Consider the following 18,727-nt stretch of genomic DNA (forward strand, 5'->3'; position numbering starts at 1 on the left):
CAAAATTGGACCCCTTTCGGTATTTCTTTATTCTTTAGGAGGGTAAAGTACAAAGAAGAGTCCTGGGAATCCTTTGACTGTATCCCACTAGATACCGCCTGTTTTGGTCAAATTTCGGCAACATGACAACCCCTAAACTTGCGCGAAACCAATTTCCCTGTTGAAACTCGCTTCTACCCTCTGATTCCTGCCCAAAAACAGTAAATTCAGCACGCTGTATTTACTGGTTTTTGCCCTGTTTTCAGCCCCAAACAGTCCCCTAATTGTCCTCTGCCAGTGCGGCACGATTCCCAAAGGTTCTAGCATCCGTATGGCTGAAAAACAGTAAAATTACAGCGCATACACAGTGCTGATTTTGCACCTGTATGGTGAGGTTATGACCCTCACCAATGCCTGCTTTGGAGTAGCAGCTAGCTACCCCTGCTCCTACTCAAAGAGGCTCTTGCCACATCACAAAAGCATGAACCCACATAGCTGTACATCAGTCAAATGAGGAGCCCTCTTATGGGGCATCACATAACTGCACGTAGGGGGGAGAGAGAGAGCAGTGTGTAGTGTGCAGGGAATCACTCCTAGCACCACACTGTACATGAGGGGGAAAGGAAGCACTCCATAGCTCTTAACCTGTGACAAATTGCAAATGAAGGCCTCTCCCAGCTTAAAAATCAGCGCCCATTTTTCAGTAGGAGGAAAGTTCATGAAAATGTGACACTTGGCGCATTTAGAAGCATTTTCCCGTTTCAGGTTCGCCGCTTAAGACCGGTTGCCCAGTTGACTTCGCGGCAGAGTTGTAAAATGTTCCCCTAGTCATACCGGAGGTAATGACGCGAGCACATTTCACAGCCCAAAATAGCAGTTCCCTAAATTTTAGGAGATGCTTCCGTTGGGCTCCCACTAGTCTTCTGACCATCTATCCTCATTGGGACCGCATCCAAAAGTGCAATGTGGCCCAACTGTCGGATACTTTTTGTTGGTAGTCCCACCTTGACTTTACGTCTTAATTGAGTTCACTTCCTAGTATCCACCAACTTGCTAAGTGCGACGGGGGGATCTATATGATCTTGCTCTGAGCCTAGACATCCTCTTACCATACGAATTCCAGTGCAGACCACTACCCATCTGCGGGTGAAACTACCGTTCACATTGGCCATGCAATGTCCCACCGTTTGCTACTTCAAGAAGAGGGTCTCAAAAACAAAACAAAACAAAACAAAACCCCTTGGAAAGAAACCAACAACTAAAGTTAGCAGTTGCCACGTCCTCGTGACATAGTTAACAGTTGCCACGTCTCCGTGACAGTTTCTTTTGCTGACAAGAAAGGAGAGCCTTCCTTGACTTAATAAGAGATTGTGCAATGACCAAAACAAGAGTGGAAACTGTGAGAGAGTGTTGAGTGGTAGAGAGAGAGAGAGAGAGAGAAGAGACAACACTAGATGGGGTCCCAAACCCCCCTCCAAGGGCCCCCCTCTCTATTGCTAGAGAGGTATTTGCTTTAGATTGCACAAAGTCTGGTACAACGGTTCTAAATGTTGTGATGCTTGACATCGACGATGTCGACGACAATGTCGAGACTAATGGGCTGAAATCTGAAAACGCTAGTGGTGCTAATGGAATCTTGCTAATGCGGCGAGGCTACAGGGCTGATATGTTGTCGTCGGCGACGATGACGGCTGAAAACTGAAAAACCCTAACTGATCCGCTGGCTGAAATCTGAAAATGGTGTCTTGGCCACGATGGAAAAGGCAACCACGACGAGGGAAAGGCTCATCTGCTATGGTACTGCAGCGGGATGCCGATAACGAAGCAAAAACACTGCTGTGGCTGAAAACGTTGATACAAAACGCTCGGTACTGATGGGAAAAACGTTGATGATGATGATCACCAGGTACTTGGTGCTGCTAGCTCTAAGAGGCTCTTCTTCCTGCTCCTCTGGCTTCTGTTGGCGCCCCAAGGGCTGGTTATATAGGTGCATAGAATTGGGTCAGGCAACCTCCTAGCAAACCCCACGATTCTGGAATTTGAAAGGTCATTAATAATTATATTGCCTATAAGAGGTGGTTCATACGCAATTGGGCAAAATTGGTTTAGTGCCGTCAAAGTGCTTATGCTTGATGCAGGGTATTGATGCTAGTGTTAATGGGTTTTGCAATCAGAGGGTATGCAGCTACTCTAAGTGCCTGGACATGCACGTCCTGCGTACAGGACCACAAAGGTGCCAAAACACTTCCTAGGCTGACAAACCCTAGAAGTAGGTATAGCTTGTCCACATGCACATAGGGTTAGATGTGCATGTGACAACGGCCCTCTGAATCTCACATATGCATTCCAAACAAGTGACTACCTCACTAACTCCTCCACGCAAGGTGGGTGCCGATCAAAGGCATAAATCTCTCTCTCTCTCTCTCTCTCTCTCTCTCTCTCTCTCTCTCTCTCTCTCTCTCTCTCTCTCTCTCTCTCTCTCTAATTCATTATTTATTAAAGGGAATCTCCACCTCCACACATAGGTCTGCCTATCCCCACCGAGAGATCTATCTCTCGATACAAATCTCTATTAATTCTGAGCAAGGAACTATCATTAACGCAAGGTCGCATTAACTAATTCAAGGTTTCAAAAAAAATTATAATTATGTTACTACTCGAATCTGTCAAATCTCTCGATTTCAGGGCATCAAGGTCGAGAGTCAAGACTAGATGGTAAAAGTTGGGAACTTCTGCCTCGGAAACTTGAGAGGAACGGATGTGTGTGAGTTTTGGCTCTCAGATTTACCATCTAGTGAGTGAGGACCTCTTTTGTCCGAGTGTGAAACGCAAGGAGAAAGGAAAGAGACATTGGCACGAGAGAGAAAAGAGATAGATGGACAAAAAGCTAGCAAGCCCAATACCTACACATGGGAAACTCTGCGAATGATACAAGACAAAGGACAGAGAGCTCTCTAGGCCACATATATAATGAGCCAAGGAAAGGTCAAGCAAATATCTGTGTCAAATACAACCAACAAAAAAAAAAACCCTCATACTAAAATATGAAAACGGCCAAAACAAGCCTGAGATTGGCAAAGTGCTGGCGCAAACCCTAAATGTGCTGGTGTACATTGCGTCCATACAGTGTACGGTAGTATCCAGCTCGGTTCGGTAGATGTATTCTTAAATGAAGTGCTTCACCCACCCAAAATTCAATTAAGAGATGCATCCATTAAACAGGAAAGAGTAGCGTCACAAATCTCTTGGCTTGCCATTCTTCATGAATACTATTCCTTAAGAATGAATTATTAGGCAGGAAATACGCACAATCTCGACACGATCACCTGCAATACCATCTCTATAAGCATTTATGTCAATCATCTTACTTGACTGAACCCGGAATGAGCTAGCACACTTGCTACTTGAGAGCCCCCTCTTAAGAGGAAGATTCAACTTCTATAATCAAGTAAGACCAGGCAATCAACCTTGAATTCGGGCGACCAGCCCTAGCTAAAGTGGAGAGGAATGGTGATGGCCAAGACGCAAGTAAAACAATGGACCATCCCAAGAATAAGAGAAGTGTCTTACCCAACACTCCCAAATCATTGCTAGATTAACTATGCTTACAGACAATCAAGCCTCCATAAAATTATGACCCACAACAATAGTTGAGGGGGAAGTGAAAGGGGCATTTACTTCCCTTTGTCGGTAATCTTTTTTTTTAGGGATCACAAGTAGACAGAGCTCATCCATACGTCAAAAACAATGAGCAACAAGCATGTACACTACATCAACATGTGCACTATTATTACACAAAGTGCTAATGTGAAATCCATAATCCTTCTTTGAAACAAAACAATACTAGGCAGCCAGAGTGAATAGAACACGAGAGCTTCGAGTAAACACACTTTCCTGCAAAGCGAAAGTTACAAATAATAACGAAAAGATTAACAGCAACTGCGCCCCTGTTGAAAAGAGGAAACATGATCAACTACTTGGAATCGAAAAAGGAGCAATCAATAGCCGTTCAGAGTAAGCATTACGAGACCGTTTTAATGCTTCTTAGGTATCCTAGGATATTATCGAGGTTGATACCTTGCGGGCCTTCTTTCTTGGGAAGGACTTGAAAGGGAAACAGGATCGAAAGTTTAGACATAGGACAAAGTGACATCAAAAGCCCTCTTCCTACAAAATTTTGCTCACAAGAAGAATTAGAACATGAAAGAAGCACAAGAATGCACCTCCGCGTTATCACACTGCTAACTGCTTAAAAGAAGAATTAGAAATACGAAAGAAGCACATGGACGCATCAAGCTTCCTCTGCAATATCACACAGATAATTAGTCCTCAAAATACGAGTTCAGTGAAGCCAGGGCAATGACATGAGCATCAAAACAGAAACCCAAATACAATAAAATAAGTGTGGAAACAACTGGATATACTAAACTTGCAAGCACTATATTTTCTACTTTAAGCTGTTACATAATGTGTTACACAATTTCTTGTAAACTTACATGAAAGAATGGTGCACCTCACATGACCTGAGCATCTGCAGCATCTGCGACAAGAGGAAGACGTGGAGTCTTTCCAAGAAGGCATGACCCACTTCCAATAAGGAAGCAGGCAACCAGATAAAAGAAAACGGTATTGTAAAACACCACCAGAATCTCCAAGCCAACACCGCTCTGTGGATGATAAATGCCTTCTATAAGGCTCGGGAGAATGAGAAGTATATCCAACATGACAGCTTGCATGGTGTTGTAGCGTACATAGCGATTGAAGCTTGGATTCCGGACAACCAGGAAATAGAGGCCGAAGAAAACTGCAACACTTGCAAAAGGGGTGCTGGAGTAAACACGCAGGAGCGGGTAGAGAGGTCTAAAGGCTGCCTGGGCTTGGGGGAACTGTGTGAGAAAATACCGTCCATATTGTACACCATCCAGGAAAGGGAGAAGGTACGCAGAAGCAGCAACAATCCTTTCTGCTGTAGTTATGCCATCCCCACGCCGCCCTTCTGCATACACTGTCAGACGCAAAGGCCTGCTCTTGCTACCCCTATGAGAAGCGGAACTTAATTTCCTTCTTGATTGCTGTGAGAAAAATGATTGGAGGGAAGGTAGCAAGGGAGCAATGGACGAGGATGCTGAGGACGCCCTTGCCATGCCCTCACAGCGCACGATGTACGCCATCGCTCGTCAAAATATCCGGCCTATCTCAATTCATTTTAAGTGAACAAGGTGAAACCAGCAGAACAATACCAAGTCTTCATATCTCATTTCTTTTTAAGTGAACAAGGTGAAACCAGCAGAACAATACCAAACTCATACCAAAAAAAATACCAAGCCTTCACACGGAATCTATTCTTTAAATACACCCACCAAGCCTTTCGACAATGTTATTTTTATTTTTTGGGAAGTATGTGCTACCCATTTTGGAAAAAAAACTACAGATGGAATCTTGCGTGGATGCCTCGAGCGACCAGACGTCTACACACACACACGTGGGGAGAGCAACCAAAGGCAAGGTCGTCGATGCATGTGGCGTAGGTGTGAGCAGCAAGGCTGCAACGTCACCCTCAGCAAGAGGCGGCAGCGCAGAGGGCTTGGGAGGGGGTTGAATCTTTTTTTTTTTTATTACAAGTTCCTCTTGGGAGGCAACGAGTGTAACTTGCTCAGGTGGTTAGCCCAGCAAGCACTGACCTAATCTGTCCGAGTTCGAATATACGTAAGGGTGTTAATTTTGTTGCTCCATGTGCGTCAGAGTAAGCGAGAGAAGGAATCCACGAAGATTCGTGTGCAATTTAATATCGAAGCTGCCAATATGTCCAGAAGGATGTGACGGACCCATTTTAAAAAAACAATTAATTTGTGGGAATCATCAGCAGATACCACAAGTGAAAAAAAGTCTGATGTCAAGGGCTGACAAGATGGCCTTGGGAAGTGACGAGGGGCGGCAGGAGCAGAGCTAGGTTGATGCGAGGCAGATTAGTAAGAGGCATGGGGAGTCGGGCAAAGCATGAGAGTCGCATGAGGGCTCAGACGATTGAGCTAGTTGCTGCAAAATGCTTGTTTAAATACATGGTTTAGTACATATGTTAGAACCACTTGGATGGTAGGTTGGCTATGAGAGTTTCTGCAGAGCATTGGACCAGGCTGGCTACGCTCGATGCCTTCATTTGCCTTTTAAAAGGTTAGAGGGTAATTTTCCCTCCAAGGATGAACTCCAACGTTGAATTCAAAGGAATCTCTCAATGAATGAATAAAATAAAGGGTGAGCCAGTATGCATCTAGTCACTAACGAAAGTGAAACAGAAGTGATAAATTACTAACATTTTTGGCCCACAGGCAGCAAAATGTGTTAAAAAGCATGGAGCTGTTGGGAACAATTGTCGATCTTTAGTTAAAGCTTGTCGATGAGTGCCACATCTAATCCTATAGAAAGGAGTTCCAATAACACATGTCACCATATGCAATGTTCGGCTACTTTTCTCTCTCTCTCTCTCTCTCTCTCTCTCTCTCTCTCTCTCTCTCTCTCTCATTATGGAGTTTGGACTCTTATGTTTGCCTATTCAACATCAACTTTTTATCGCTTTCCAGTTGCCAACTTTTTGAATTGTGGCGAGTTATGTTTATTTGTGGCCCGCCGCACCAACGGTCTCACCCTCTCCTTTGTTCTACGCCACTAGTGTCCAGAGTCCAAACTCCATTCCAAGTCTAGACTCCCCCCTTCTCTCAATCCGACTCTTCCTTTCGGTGCACACATGCATCTCCTATGGTATGGTTTTAATGAAAAGTGTAGAGGGCCCACCACCAAGCGCTAATCGATTGTCTCCTTTATCGGTGTTATCAGAACTTGATATGCATAGAGTAGTCATTCTGCACCAACTGCTTGCCGTTTGGGTGAAATCTTGTAGCTCAGCCGATTTCATGGGATTGACTTCCTACCATCTCCAATTGGAGGTATTCACCAGGTATATGTGCATGCTTAGGGTCGATGGAGGGCGACTGATAGCATATGTATCATTGGTTCTTGATAGCATGTGTGCAACCTATCTACGTATGTGATGAAACCAGGTGCGCCTCCCTTTTTCTCTTCATGCAGGTAAAATCCTTGATGTTGCTACCACTTTCTTTGGGTTTGGGTCAAATATCATATGATAACCCTTCTTCAAAAGCTTACCTCTTCCCTTTTGCATTGCGTCCAGCATTATTGAATAGTTTTTCTTGGGGCTCGTGAGTTTCCTTTTAACTTCAAATACTTACATTTTCCTTCATGCTCATGTTGTGATGCTTATGGAAAATTCTTTCATTTATTAGCAAGGGTGCACGGCCTATGCCAAGCTAGATTTTTGAAGAGTATCAACTTATCAATGGCCAAAGATGGGGAGCGATTGATCAACAATTGAATCAAATAGTGCGGCACAACCAAGCAATCAGAAAGGAGTCTTTTTTATGCTAATTTACACTCTTCTCTAGTTTGTAGTTATTAGCGGGTCGGCATGATCGGACATATGTAGCATAGTTATCTGGCACTAATATAATATGTCAATACTCAGGGAAGTGAATTGGATGGGACACAGAGACTCTTTGAGGTTGTCAGTTCTCAAGAAGTAAACCTAACAAGTAAACCATCACTCCACGATCGAAAAATTTACTTATGTCCTTTCTCGCCGCTCTAGGTCATCACACGATTTTAGTGACTAAACTGATTCGGATCGTCACGAAACTTTAAGCGAAGCTTCACTAGGCCTAAAGGGACAAGTCTACTAAGTCTCATTGCATTCTGACAAGGTACGTGGATCGCGATCCATCATGACCCAAGTCACAGAAACTGTAACGAAACAGTCTGAATAGGTTTCCCTAAGGTCTAATAACGCTCTCCTATGGTCAAAACGTCAAAAAACACTGATTTAAGCACTCAAATATGAAGATTAGACTCGTAGATGCATAGTCACAAACCATAATAGAACTGACAATGCTTACACTTGAATGAAAGAGCAAAGATAGAGGAACACAACGCAAGTTAGAATCAAAAACGGTTTACCCAATCATTAAAAAGTCGATTACAACTTGTACTTGATCGATCGCTTGAGCACTTGTACAGTAGAGCTCTTTCTTCTCTAAAGATAAGCCTCATTTCACATTAAGGTTATCGACTTTTATACCTAGGGCTTTCTAAATGGCCAATGGCTGGCTCACATGGGTCTCTACATATATCATGACAGAATTACAACTCAGGGAACAATGTAGCTACACTAGCTCAAAAAAATAATAGAGTACAAATGTGGTGTCCGGCTAGGTGGGCGCTCGTATACTGAATCTGCCAACATTCCCCCCTTCCTAGCTTGTGTCGTCCCTTTACACGACCATGTGGAAGTTTGTCATTAGGGTTGTCTTCAACATTGTCTTTATTATTTAAGGTTGTTCTTTAGCTGTGAAAGTGCTTTGTCATTAATGACGCTTCCTTGAGTGATCTATATCTTTTGTGTTCTGGTTGCGAGTTATACAAATTGACGAGCGAGTATTTTCAAGCATTAAAATAATCGAGCAAGTCCTTTGAGAAAATCTCTGACAAGCATGAGGCGTACATATGGAATCAACATTGGAGGATACTAAGAACAACTAAAACCCCTTGTGGTTTTGAGAATGTCCTCTCCTCTATCCATATGCAAATCACTATCATCCCCATCATCTCTAGATGACCCAAACTAAGGGGTAATATGAAATGGAACCAATTCCAAAGTTGCCTCTTGCCTAGTTGTGTGAGCAACCATTTCATTCATTGACCCCAAGCAAATGTCTACGCTCTTTCTCTCACCACCATGAAGATCATTGTCATTGAAGTCCTCTATGGTTAACAGATAGCTCACTAAAAAGGGAATCATGAGCTATAGACGCTTTTCCTTTTCTACAAGAGCATCTCCCAATCCTAGGGCTACACACAAGTTTTCGAATAAGAAATAAATAACCCCTTCAATCACTTCACTTCTTAAATAGACAGTGAACTCTAGGTAAACAATAAATTGGATGCCTCCTGATATACTTTGGTTTGGATAGAGAAAATCCTAAAGACTTTTACATGATCAAAGCACTACAAAATTGTATTTGTTGAAGTTAAATCCAAGCACGTGAGCATCTTCTTGAAACACGTGCACACACGCATATAAACCATGTTCCACTTCATTCCCTAATGCCCCCATCTGAGCCACACCTTAATGCAACTCATACCCTCTTCTTAAAACAAAGGACCTTGAAACACATGCACACACGCATATAAAGCATGCCCCACTTCATTCCCTAATGCCCCCAGCTGATCCACACCTTAATGCAACTCATACCCTGTAATTTTCTTCCATGTTCAATTTATAAAAGACCATACTATGCTTACCAAAATTGCAACATGCTCATTTTCATGATCACGAACCAGACATCCCAACACAAAAAGGTAGACAATGAATACTAATCAAAGCTAATGCCTACCACAAAGTGTTAACCTAATAGCCGTCTACCCACACACTACAAATGTAGTTTTAGTGTGTTATTATCTAGTTTTGTATGAGGAGTACAAGAATTCATCAAATCACAATTGTGAAGTACCTTATGGTTACTAGGCGGTACAATAGATTATGGCACTTATGAGGTCTTCCTATATTACATACTATCGAAGTGAAGGGAAACCTTTAGTAGAGAAGTAAATGTCCAACAATGTAAATTACCAGCATAAGGTAAATCCCACAAGAAATATACAGAAATTTTCTTATTCTCGAGCTAATACGCTTTGAAAGTGAAAGTAGCATATGGTATGTTAAAGGAGATTCACTAAATAACTGCCTTAGTAATCATTGGACATGTAGATATGTACCATAATCCAGCTATCCAAGAAACAAAACTATACACTATCCTAATTAAGACAATATGATCCAAGAAACAAAGCTATACACTCTCCTAATTATAAAATCAAGAAAATATGATCATAAAAAGAGGAATCTACTTATTAGGGTCGTAAGATACTTATCCGTATGGCTACCAAGGGGAATTACAACACAAAGAGGTAGACATTCCATAATTGCCAAAGCTAATGTATACCCAATAAGCCAAAACCAAAAATCTTCATGCAAAAGAAAAAAGTGCCCTAGCTTGTCGATGATGTCGGCCAGCTGTCAAAATTGTTTTGCACCAATAATTCTACCCAAAAAGCCAAAACCAAAAAACCATGCAAAAAAAGCGCTTGCCACCTATGCCAGACAGCTGTTGGAACTATCCTGCACCGACGCGGAACAATTCTGATAGCTATCACGCACAGTCGGCAAGCCAAGGGTGCTCTTTTTTGCATGATTCCCTAAGGCATTATTATATTTGAATTACTTGTTTTTTTCATGATTACATAACGCAAAATTTCAAAACTCATTAGGCACCCTTTGAGTTCATTGGAGATTGTAAAACAAAAGAAGTAATGTATAATAGAAAACTATGCTATGTGTTGATTGCTGAAGTGTAAAAAAAGTGCTCCGCCTCGTGCTCCATTGGTGGCGCCATCAGTTGCAACAGCACGTGGTATGCTGCTACAACCAATCCACTCTCCCGCCCTCTAGATAGGCTAAGGTGTAAATTTTTTATTAAAAAAATGCTCCACCTCGTGCTCCGTCAGTGGTACCATTAGTTGCAATAGCCACGTGGTATGCTGCTGCAACCTGTGCGCACTGGACCTCAACGAGGTCGAAAGCTGATTCTTCTATTTGATAGTCAATTTCAAGAGATCAAGGTTGACATAGTTAAACTACATATTGTGTTTCAAAATGGAGATTTTTTTGTGCCCTAGCACATCTACTTTGTGTTTCTTAGAGTCTTGCGTTTGCACTTTGTTGCCCATGACATTGTGCATTGTTGTCCTTGAAAATGAAAGTTGCATGTAGAGATTTGCAGTTATTGCTCTGATTCTTTGATGATGGATTTGAGTAACAATTTCCTTATTGTGAGTACCTAATGTAGAAGGATTATATACAAGAAGATAGTGACAAGTGTTTCTAGATTAAGGTGCATACGAGATTTTTTCAAACAAAAGCATGCAGTGTGCAAGATGGAGTTGATGTGTGCTTCAAGGAACAAGTGTAGCACATGTGACATCAATGGATGTCACAATAACTTCCACATTTCCAAGAAGGGTTTTTGATGTAAAATCTTCTCCACTCATATCTCATTGTGCTCAATGTGTGAGTGTCTCACTTCACTAGACTTAAAATACATAGACTTCGACTCTTATGCTCACCTATACCAGCATGAGTGACACAATGTAAATATGCTAAACTCTTCCAGCTTGAGCAATACCTAGAATAGCTAAGACTCTTAGACCACAGAGAATATTACTTGAATCTTTGGACTAACGCCTCGCTCATTTAGTGGCTTAATTTCCCAAATCCAACGCTTATGCCATGTATTTTTAATGGTGACTTGGACGTACTTGTTCAAGGCTAGAAACCCAATTCCATGGGTTCTTTAGATTGAGACCTCTTTCACTATGTTGGTCTTGGGATACCACCATTTTTTCCAGTAGGTTGGCATATGTCACCTCTCTTACCATATACATGTGGTAGTGATATGTGTGAACACACTTAGGACCGTCGGGGCATTTTTTCCCTCACTAGGAGGTTTTTTCCCCCCGTGCATTGTATATACACCCATCACTCTAGGGTTATCTTATCTTTCCATTTCACACTAAGTAATACATTCTCTATTGTGTGCCTTGAGTTTCCTTCGTCTTCTCTAAGATGTGTGTGTTTCTCTACAACCCTATTTCCAACAATTGGTATCAAAGCAGGTTGCATCCTCTCGGGCTTAGTCGCCAGCACACACCTCCTCACTTTCTCAGATTTTATTGAGCTTCGGCAAGCATCATTAGGTCGACAAATATTTTGGGGAAGCTCGTTGATCTCAGTCTACTCATATTTTCCATTTGGGCTTATTTCGGCCTTAGTTTCCACTACATGCAGTACTACGCAAGCAATTTCATCCTTCTGTGCAGAATTTCTATTAGTGTTGTTTACTGCATAACAGGCAGTACTACGCAAGCAATTTCATCCTTCTGTGCAGAATTTCTATTAGTGTTGTTTACTGCATAACAGGCAGTACTACGCAAGCAATTTCATCCTTCTGTGCAGAATTTCTATTAGTGTTGTTTACTGCATAACAGGTCCCTTACAGTCTTCTTTGGGTTGTGATATATAGCATGCATTAGTCCTGCTTTGTTACTCCTCTTTTCAGATAGTTTTCACATCAGGTGCAGACATTTTCCATGGCTAACAACAACACAGATGTGTTCAAGATGTTTGCTGCTAAGGATGAATTGGATGGGGACAATTACCCAATGTGGGCTTACATGATGTAACATGTTTTTGTGTCAAAGGGAGAGCTGAATTTTGTGGAGGGCATTGATGTACATCCTAGTTTTGAGGATGTAGGCGATGTTGAGAATGTTGCAGGTTTTGGTGGCAAAATTGCTGCTGCTAGAGCTGTTTTTCCTATGACTGAGCAGGCTCCTTGGGATGTAAGAGATGCGTAGGCTCATGCATTGATTGCATTATCTATGAAGTGCACTATTATTACTCACATTCATTCAGCTAAATCTACAAAACAGGCTTGGGATATTCTGGTTGGTGGTCTTTATGCAAGTCGCAATAAGGCAAAAATTGCATTGCTGTGTAAAGAGCTGGAGTCAAAGATTATGCATGAGGAAGATGAAATAGAAACTTTCCTTACTGATAACAAGGATATCAATGAGCAACTAATTTCTGCACGCGAAGTCATTTCCGAACGTTCCCTTATGCAAGTTGTTCTTGATGCTTTGCTAGATTCTTACCAGACTTTTGCTAGTACTTGGAGACTTATGACCCAAGGAAATCCTAAAGTTGTAAAGTTTGATGCATTATGCACATGACTGCTTCAAGATTCACTTTCCAAAAGAGCAGGGCTAAACAGCGTACAGTTGAACAAGCCTTTACTGCTGTCAAAGAAAAAGTGATTACAGTAATGTAGCCACTCCTCATGGTTCTTCTGCGCCTAATGCTTTTTGTGGCAAAAATTCATCTAAAAATTCTGGTGAAAAGGGCAAAAGAAGATGCGTTGCCATTACTGTAAATCTAATGATCACTTGATCAAGCAGTGTCAGGAATTGAAGGAAAAAGAGGCTAAGAAGAAAAAGGCTCGTGCCATTATAAATGCAGCAACTATTGAATCTTTTGTGAAAGGAGATTGTGATATTGATGTAGATATAGAGTGGGCTCTTAGTGCATAGTGCACTTATGATCCTTCTGTCCATGATGCATGAGTGTCAGTTGCTACAAATGCTCATGTGTGATACTTCGACAGTGGCACTACAAAACACATTACCTCTCATCGTGACTTGTTTACCTCTCTCAAGGATGCCCCTCATGGGAATATTATCACTTGTGCAAACAATGCCTCTTATCCAATTAAGGGAGTTGGAAAGATCATGCTAACTACTATGAATGGCAGTTTTTTCACACTTGTTGATGCATTGTATATACCAGGGATCAAAAAGAACCTTTTGTCAGTATCTGCACTTGCTAGTCTTGGTCTTGTTGTGACATTTGTGGATGAAAAATGCACAGTTCATGATCTTAGTTTTGGTGATGAGATTGTTGCATGAGGCATCTTGTGTCATGGGTTGTATAAGTTGACTTTCTATGATAAGTGTGGGCAAAATTATGCAAATGCAGTTGTGGATTCAAAGGTTGTTTCAGATGCAAAGCTTTGGCATGCGTGTTTTGGGCATCTCAATTTTACCAGTTTGCTGCGTTTGCAAAAATCTAATATGGTCGCTTCTTTGCCGCCTCTTGAAGCACCTGTGAAGCATATTTGTGAAGGCTATATTTTAGATAAGATGCAGCGTTCAAAGTTTCCAAAGGATGGTTCAATTAGGGCTACATGCAGGTTGTAGCTTGTGCATAGCGATGTTTGTGGGCCCATGCAAACTCCGTCCTTGGGCAATTACCTTTACTTCATGACTTTCATTGATGATTACTCCAGACATGCATGGGTGTATCCTCTTAAAGTGAAGTCCGAAGTGTTTTTGTGCTTCAACCAATTTTTGGCTATGGCTGAAGGTGTCTCTATATGTACAATCAAGCTTTACCACATTCATTTTGGCTAGAGGCTATTATGTGTGCCACTTATGTACTTAATAGGTGTCCTACAAAAGCTTTTCAATCTATGACTCCATATGAAGCATGGCATGCCAGAAAGCCTTCTATTGAGCACATGCGCGTTTTTTATTGTTTGGCTTATGCTTTGGTGCCACAAACACATCACAAAAAATTGGATGATAAGGCTGTCAAGTTCATTTTTGTTGGTTATAGTGTTGAAAGCAAAGGTTACAGGTTGTACCATCCATAAAAAAAGTGTACCTTGGTTTCACAAGATGTTGTGTTTGTGGAAGATTTTGTTCAACCCTTTTTGTCATGTAATAGAGACAATAATGTAAGCTCACAGGACATTTACGACAGTTTCTTGCCTTTATCCAATGGTGAAAACTTGAATGTAAATTTAAATGAGGCAAATGTACAACCTATGAGGGTTTTTGAAAATGTTACAGATCGCCTATTACTGATGCAAATGTACATGATGTATTGATTAGGGAAGCGCTAAGAATGAGGAGGCTAGAGGTATGTCAAAATTGTTGGTGCATACTTTGCGTGACAGTAAATGGGATGCACCTTTGTCTAGTCGTACTCATTCAGGTTCTTGCTATGCATCTTATGCATCAGATTTTTACGCTTTGGTTGTATCTAGCTTATGTGATGTTGAAGAACCTCTATCTTTTGATAAAGCACAAAATTCAAAAAATTGGATATCTGTCATGCAATCAGAATATGATGCACTTATAGAAAATGACACATGGACTTTATGTGATTTTCCACCTCGCAAAAAGGCCATTGGTACAAAGTGGGTTTACAAGTTGAAAGGCAAGTTGGATGGTGAGATTGATCGCTATAAGGCTTGACTTTTTGCAAAGGGTTATGCACAACAAAAAGGCATAGATTACGAAGAGACTTTTTCTCCCACTTGTCGTGCATTTTCTATGTGCATTGGTAGCTCATTTTGGTTGGGATGTACATCAATCAGACAGTGTTACTACTTTCTTGAATGGTGACATATTTGGGGAAGTTTATGTACCATAGCCTCGCAGTTTTGTCAAGAAAGGATAAGAGGATAAAGTGTGTAAATGTAAGAAAGCTTTGTATGGGTGGAAGAAATATCCTCATGCTTGGTATGAGAAAGCTGACACTCATTTGATCAAACGAGGCTTCCGTAATAACAGTCCAACAGAAAGCACATTGTATGTAAAGCGTGAGGGCGATGTACTTCTCATTGTTGTTCTATATGTGGATGATTTGATAATCACTTGTCCGAATGAGGCATATATTGCTGAATTTAAGGCTGATTTAAATGCTATTTTCAAGATGACAGATTTGGGGTTGTTGCATCATTAGTTGGGCATACAGTTTAAGCACTGTGATGGTGGTATTTCCTTATATGTCAGGCAAGCTACTTAGAGACATTGCTATGTAAGTTTGGACTTGAGGATTGCAAACCTATTGCCACTCCCATGGAAATAGGTTTAAAATTGAGTCTTCGTGATGCTGGTAATCCTGCCGATGTCACTCTTTACCAATGGATGCGTATTATGTATGCAACACAAGGCCGGATATTCAGTTTGCAGTCTCACAGATCATCAGATTTATGCATAGCCCAAGGTCTAAGCATTGGTGGGCTGTAAAGTGGATCTTTCACTACTTGAGCGGCACTTTACATCTTGGGTGGTTTTATCCCAAGGGGGGATCATTGGCGGGCTGTAAAGTGGATCTTTCGCTACTTGAGTGGCACTTTACATCTTGTGTGGTTTTATCCCAAGGGGGGATCATTGCCGCCAAATTTACATGTTTTTTCGAACTCAAATTGGGCTGGTTGTTTTGACATGAGAGTGTCCACAAGTGGTTTTTGTTTCATACTCGGCAGTTCATGTATATCATGGTTGAGCAAGAAGCAACCTACTGAGGCCCCTTCCATATGTGAGGCTAAGTACAGGGCAATCTTCACAACTACAATTGAGTGTGTATGGCTTAGAAGCCTTATGGCTGATTTGGGTGTTAGATAGGACACTGCCAACACTATCTACATTGATAGTCATAGCGCATTCACAATTGCGAGGAACCCAGTTTTTCATGCTCGCACAAAAGACGTTGAGGTGCATTACCACTATGTCAGGGAGAGGCTCTAAGCAAGAGAGATAAGCTTGGCTTATGAGCCAACACATGACAACCTTGAAAATCTTTTCTCAAAGGCATTGTCTCATGAGAAGTTTGAAGCTTTTCGCAAAGCTTTGGGCTTACTCCCCTTTGTGGATTGATCATGTCCTCAAGGCATGGAACTTCCCTATACTTGTGTCAACTCTTGCTCACCGCATCACTCCTAGGGGAGATTTGTTACCATATACATGTGGTAGTGATGTGTGTGAACACACTTAAGACTGTCAGGGAATTTTTTCCCTCACTAGGAGGTTTCCCCCCCATGCATATATATGCCCATCACTCTAGGGCTATCTTATCTTTTCCATTTCACACTAAGTAATACACTCCCTGTTGTGTGCCTTGAGCTTCCTTTGTCTTCTCCAAGCTGTGTGTGTTTTCTTGCAACCCTATTTTCAACAGGCTCCTATTGCTTCGTTTATCGTATGTTGTAACTGCTTTGTTAAAGAGGTTCTATGATTGCAGTAGGCACAAATGGATTCTTAGCTTTATCTCCCATGACGTTGTTGTTGTTTGTGGGTGCTCTGTGCTTGAGTTTTCAATAGCAATTTCAGAACCCACCTTGTTGTTGTTCTATGTGTAAGTGTCTTTTGTATTTGCCCTTTTTGCTCACTCACTTGATAGACACTAGGATTTGGTATCCATATCTGATTATTACCATTGCAAAAGCCTTGCTTCTTTAGTTGAAGATGAGGTATCTATCAAGAGGTTGTAGCACCCTCAATTGTGATTGGCTTCTATTGGCTCTTGGTTGTGATTGCTTGCCTTTGGGTAGAGCCTTGTGCTGCATGATTGATCTTAGTTGTTCCAAGATGAGCTAGTACTTTTGGTAACTAGATTTGAGTGTTACCTTCATAAAATCCTTGTGCTTTGAGTAGCTTGATTGGAATTATCCATTACTTCACCTGTTTTTTTTGGGTAGATTGATAAAAGTTGGACTTCGGTACCCATACTTGTCGCACTACTCATTTCTTTGAAGGTCTCCTCTTTTGCCTTGGTTGTTGTTCTTTCTCCTGAGGTGTTTTGAGATGAGTAGGTCTAGGCTATTACCTTAGGATTTTTGGCCCAAACATTCTTGTTTCCTTGAAAGTAGACTTGAGCAGTGATTGACTCATTTGATGCTACCCAGTTGGTTACCTTCGGTTGTTGAAATCTGTGCTTGGTATATCCAAACTAGGTGTTTGACTTTGATGGATACCAACACTCGATTGATTCTTTTTTATTGCTTTTGGAGGATTTTTTATGAAAGAAAATTTTGTTGATAAGTTTTTGCTTCGATTTCCATTACATTGTTGATGGTTTGGCTTTTGATGTAGAGACTATGTAGGATGTTTGAAGGTAAAGTAGACTAGCGAGTGTTAACTTTGGTCATCCTCATTTTTATTATTATGGAGAGTCATTGAAGGTAAAGTAGACTAGCGAGTGTTAACTTTGGTCATCCTCATTATTATTATTGAGTTATGGGCCGGATTTGTTGGCTCCACACATGTATTCATGGGTGATCGTCGATGATAGGCACATGCCACATTTAGTAGAGAGAGAGAGAGAGAGAGAGAGAGAGAGAGAGAGAGAGAGAGAGAGAGAGAGAGAGAGAGAGAGAGAGCATACTAACTATCGGCCAAGTGTGGGCGTCCAAGTGTGGTTGGGATGACTCACATAAAGACTTGTGACCCTAACTCTTATCTTATTCTTGAATGTATGTTTTGCTTGATCTCTTTCTCTATAGCATAGACTCCTGTTGTGTGTGAGTGTTTGAGAGCATGTGTGTGCGAGCGAGCGACCTTACGATAGGGGCGAAGGCGAACTCCCTCTTCACGACGGTGCAAGATTCCTGCAATGACAAAAAACAAAGGTGAGTGACACACTTTTGCATTCCTGAGCTTCCCTGCACACGAGTTACATGTTTATAGCCTTAGTGGCTCACACACAGCGCACAACAAGTCCTTTGCGATACAACATTTTTGGTGTTGTTGCCGGGGAGACACCTAGCTTGCGATGCACCTGTTTATTGTCCTTTTTGTAGTTTTTTATTTGATACTTTCCAGATCTGTTGTTCGACTGAGGAAAGGTTAGGGTTAGGGTTAGATCTTGTGTTTATGCATCAAAGTTTTTCATTTTCTACAATTTTTTGTTGTTTATAGTAATTTTTTGCATTGTCTTTATTTTCAACAATTTGCGAAATGTAAAATTTGCTTTATCTGTAATTTACTACGTGGGATGCAAGTCTCTATATAATTCTACAGTTTCTTGCATTTTTTTTAAAAAGCTACAAAAAAATTTGACATAAGAAAGCAATCCAAAAACGAAAATAAATTTAAAAAAACTGTGCATTAAAAGAAGGATCAGGATCGGGATCATTCCCCAAGCCCCTAGGCCTCAATCCTCAGTTTTATGAAATTTTAAAAAATTGCTCATTAAAAGAAGGATCGGGATCAAGCCCACTTG

General features: G+C 41.3%; 1 protein-coding gene across 5 annotated transcripts in view; it reads right to left on the reverse strand.

The window, feature by feature from the left end:
* LOC147441338 (protein TIC 20-v, chloroplastic-like) overlaps positions 1 to 5,216 on the reverse strand; it is a 31,401-nt gene extending 26,185 nt beyond the window's left edge. For 4 of the 5 annotated variants that reach the window (XM_086483007.1, XM_086483005.1, XM_086483008.1 and 1 more), the window contains exon 1: positions 4,476 to 5,216. In XM_086483007.1, the coding sequence (XP_086339133.1) occupies positions 4,494 to 5,150 (657 nt within the window). In that variant the 5' untranslated portion in view covers positions 5,151 to 5,216 and the 3' untranslated portion in view covers positions 4,476 to 4,493. Of the gene's footprint in view, positions 1 to 3,854; positions 4,282 to 4,475 lie in introns of those variants that run through there. The other variant, XM_086483009.1, reaches the window with a different exon arrangement.
* Between the last annotated feature and the right edge of the window lie 13,511 nt (positions 5,217 to 18,727).

Source organism: Adiantum capillus-veneris, chromosome 15, assembly GCF_014529385.1.
Source record: "Adiantum capillus-veneris isolate H3 chromosome 15, ASM1452938v2, whole genome shotgun sequence".
In the NCBI taxonomy this organism is placed as follows: domain Eukaryota; kingdom Viridiplantae; phylum Streptophyta; class Polypodiopsida; order Polypodiales; family Pteridaceae; genus Adiantum; species Adiantum capillus-veneris.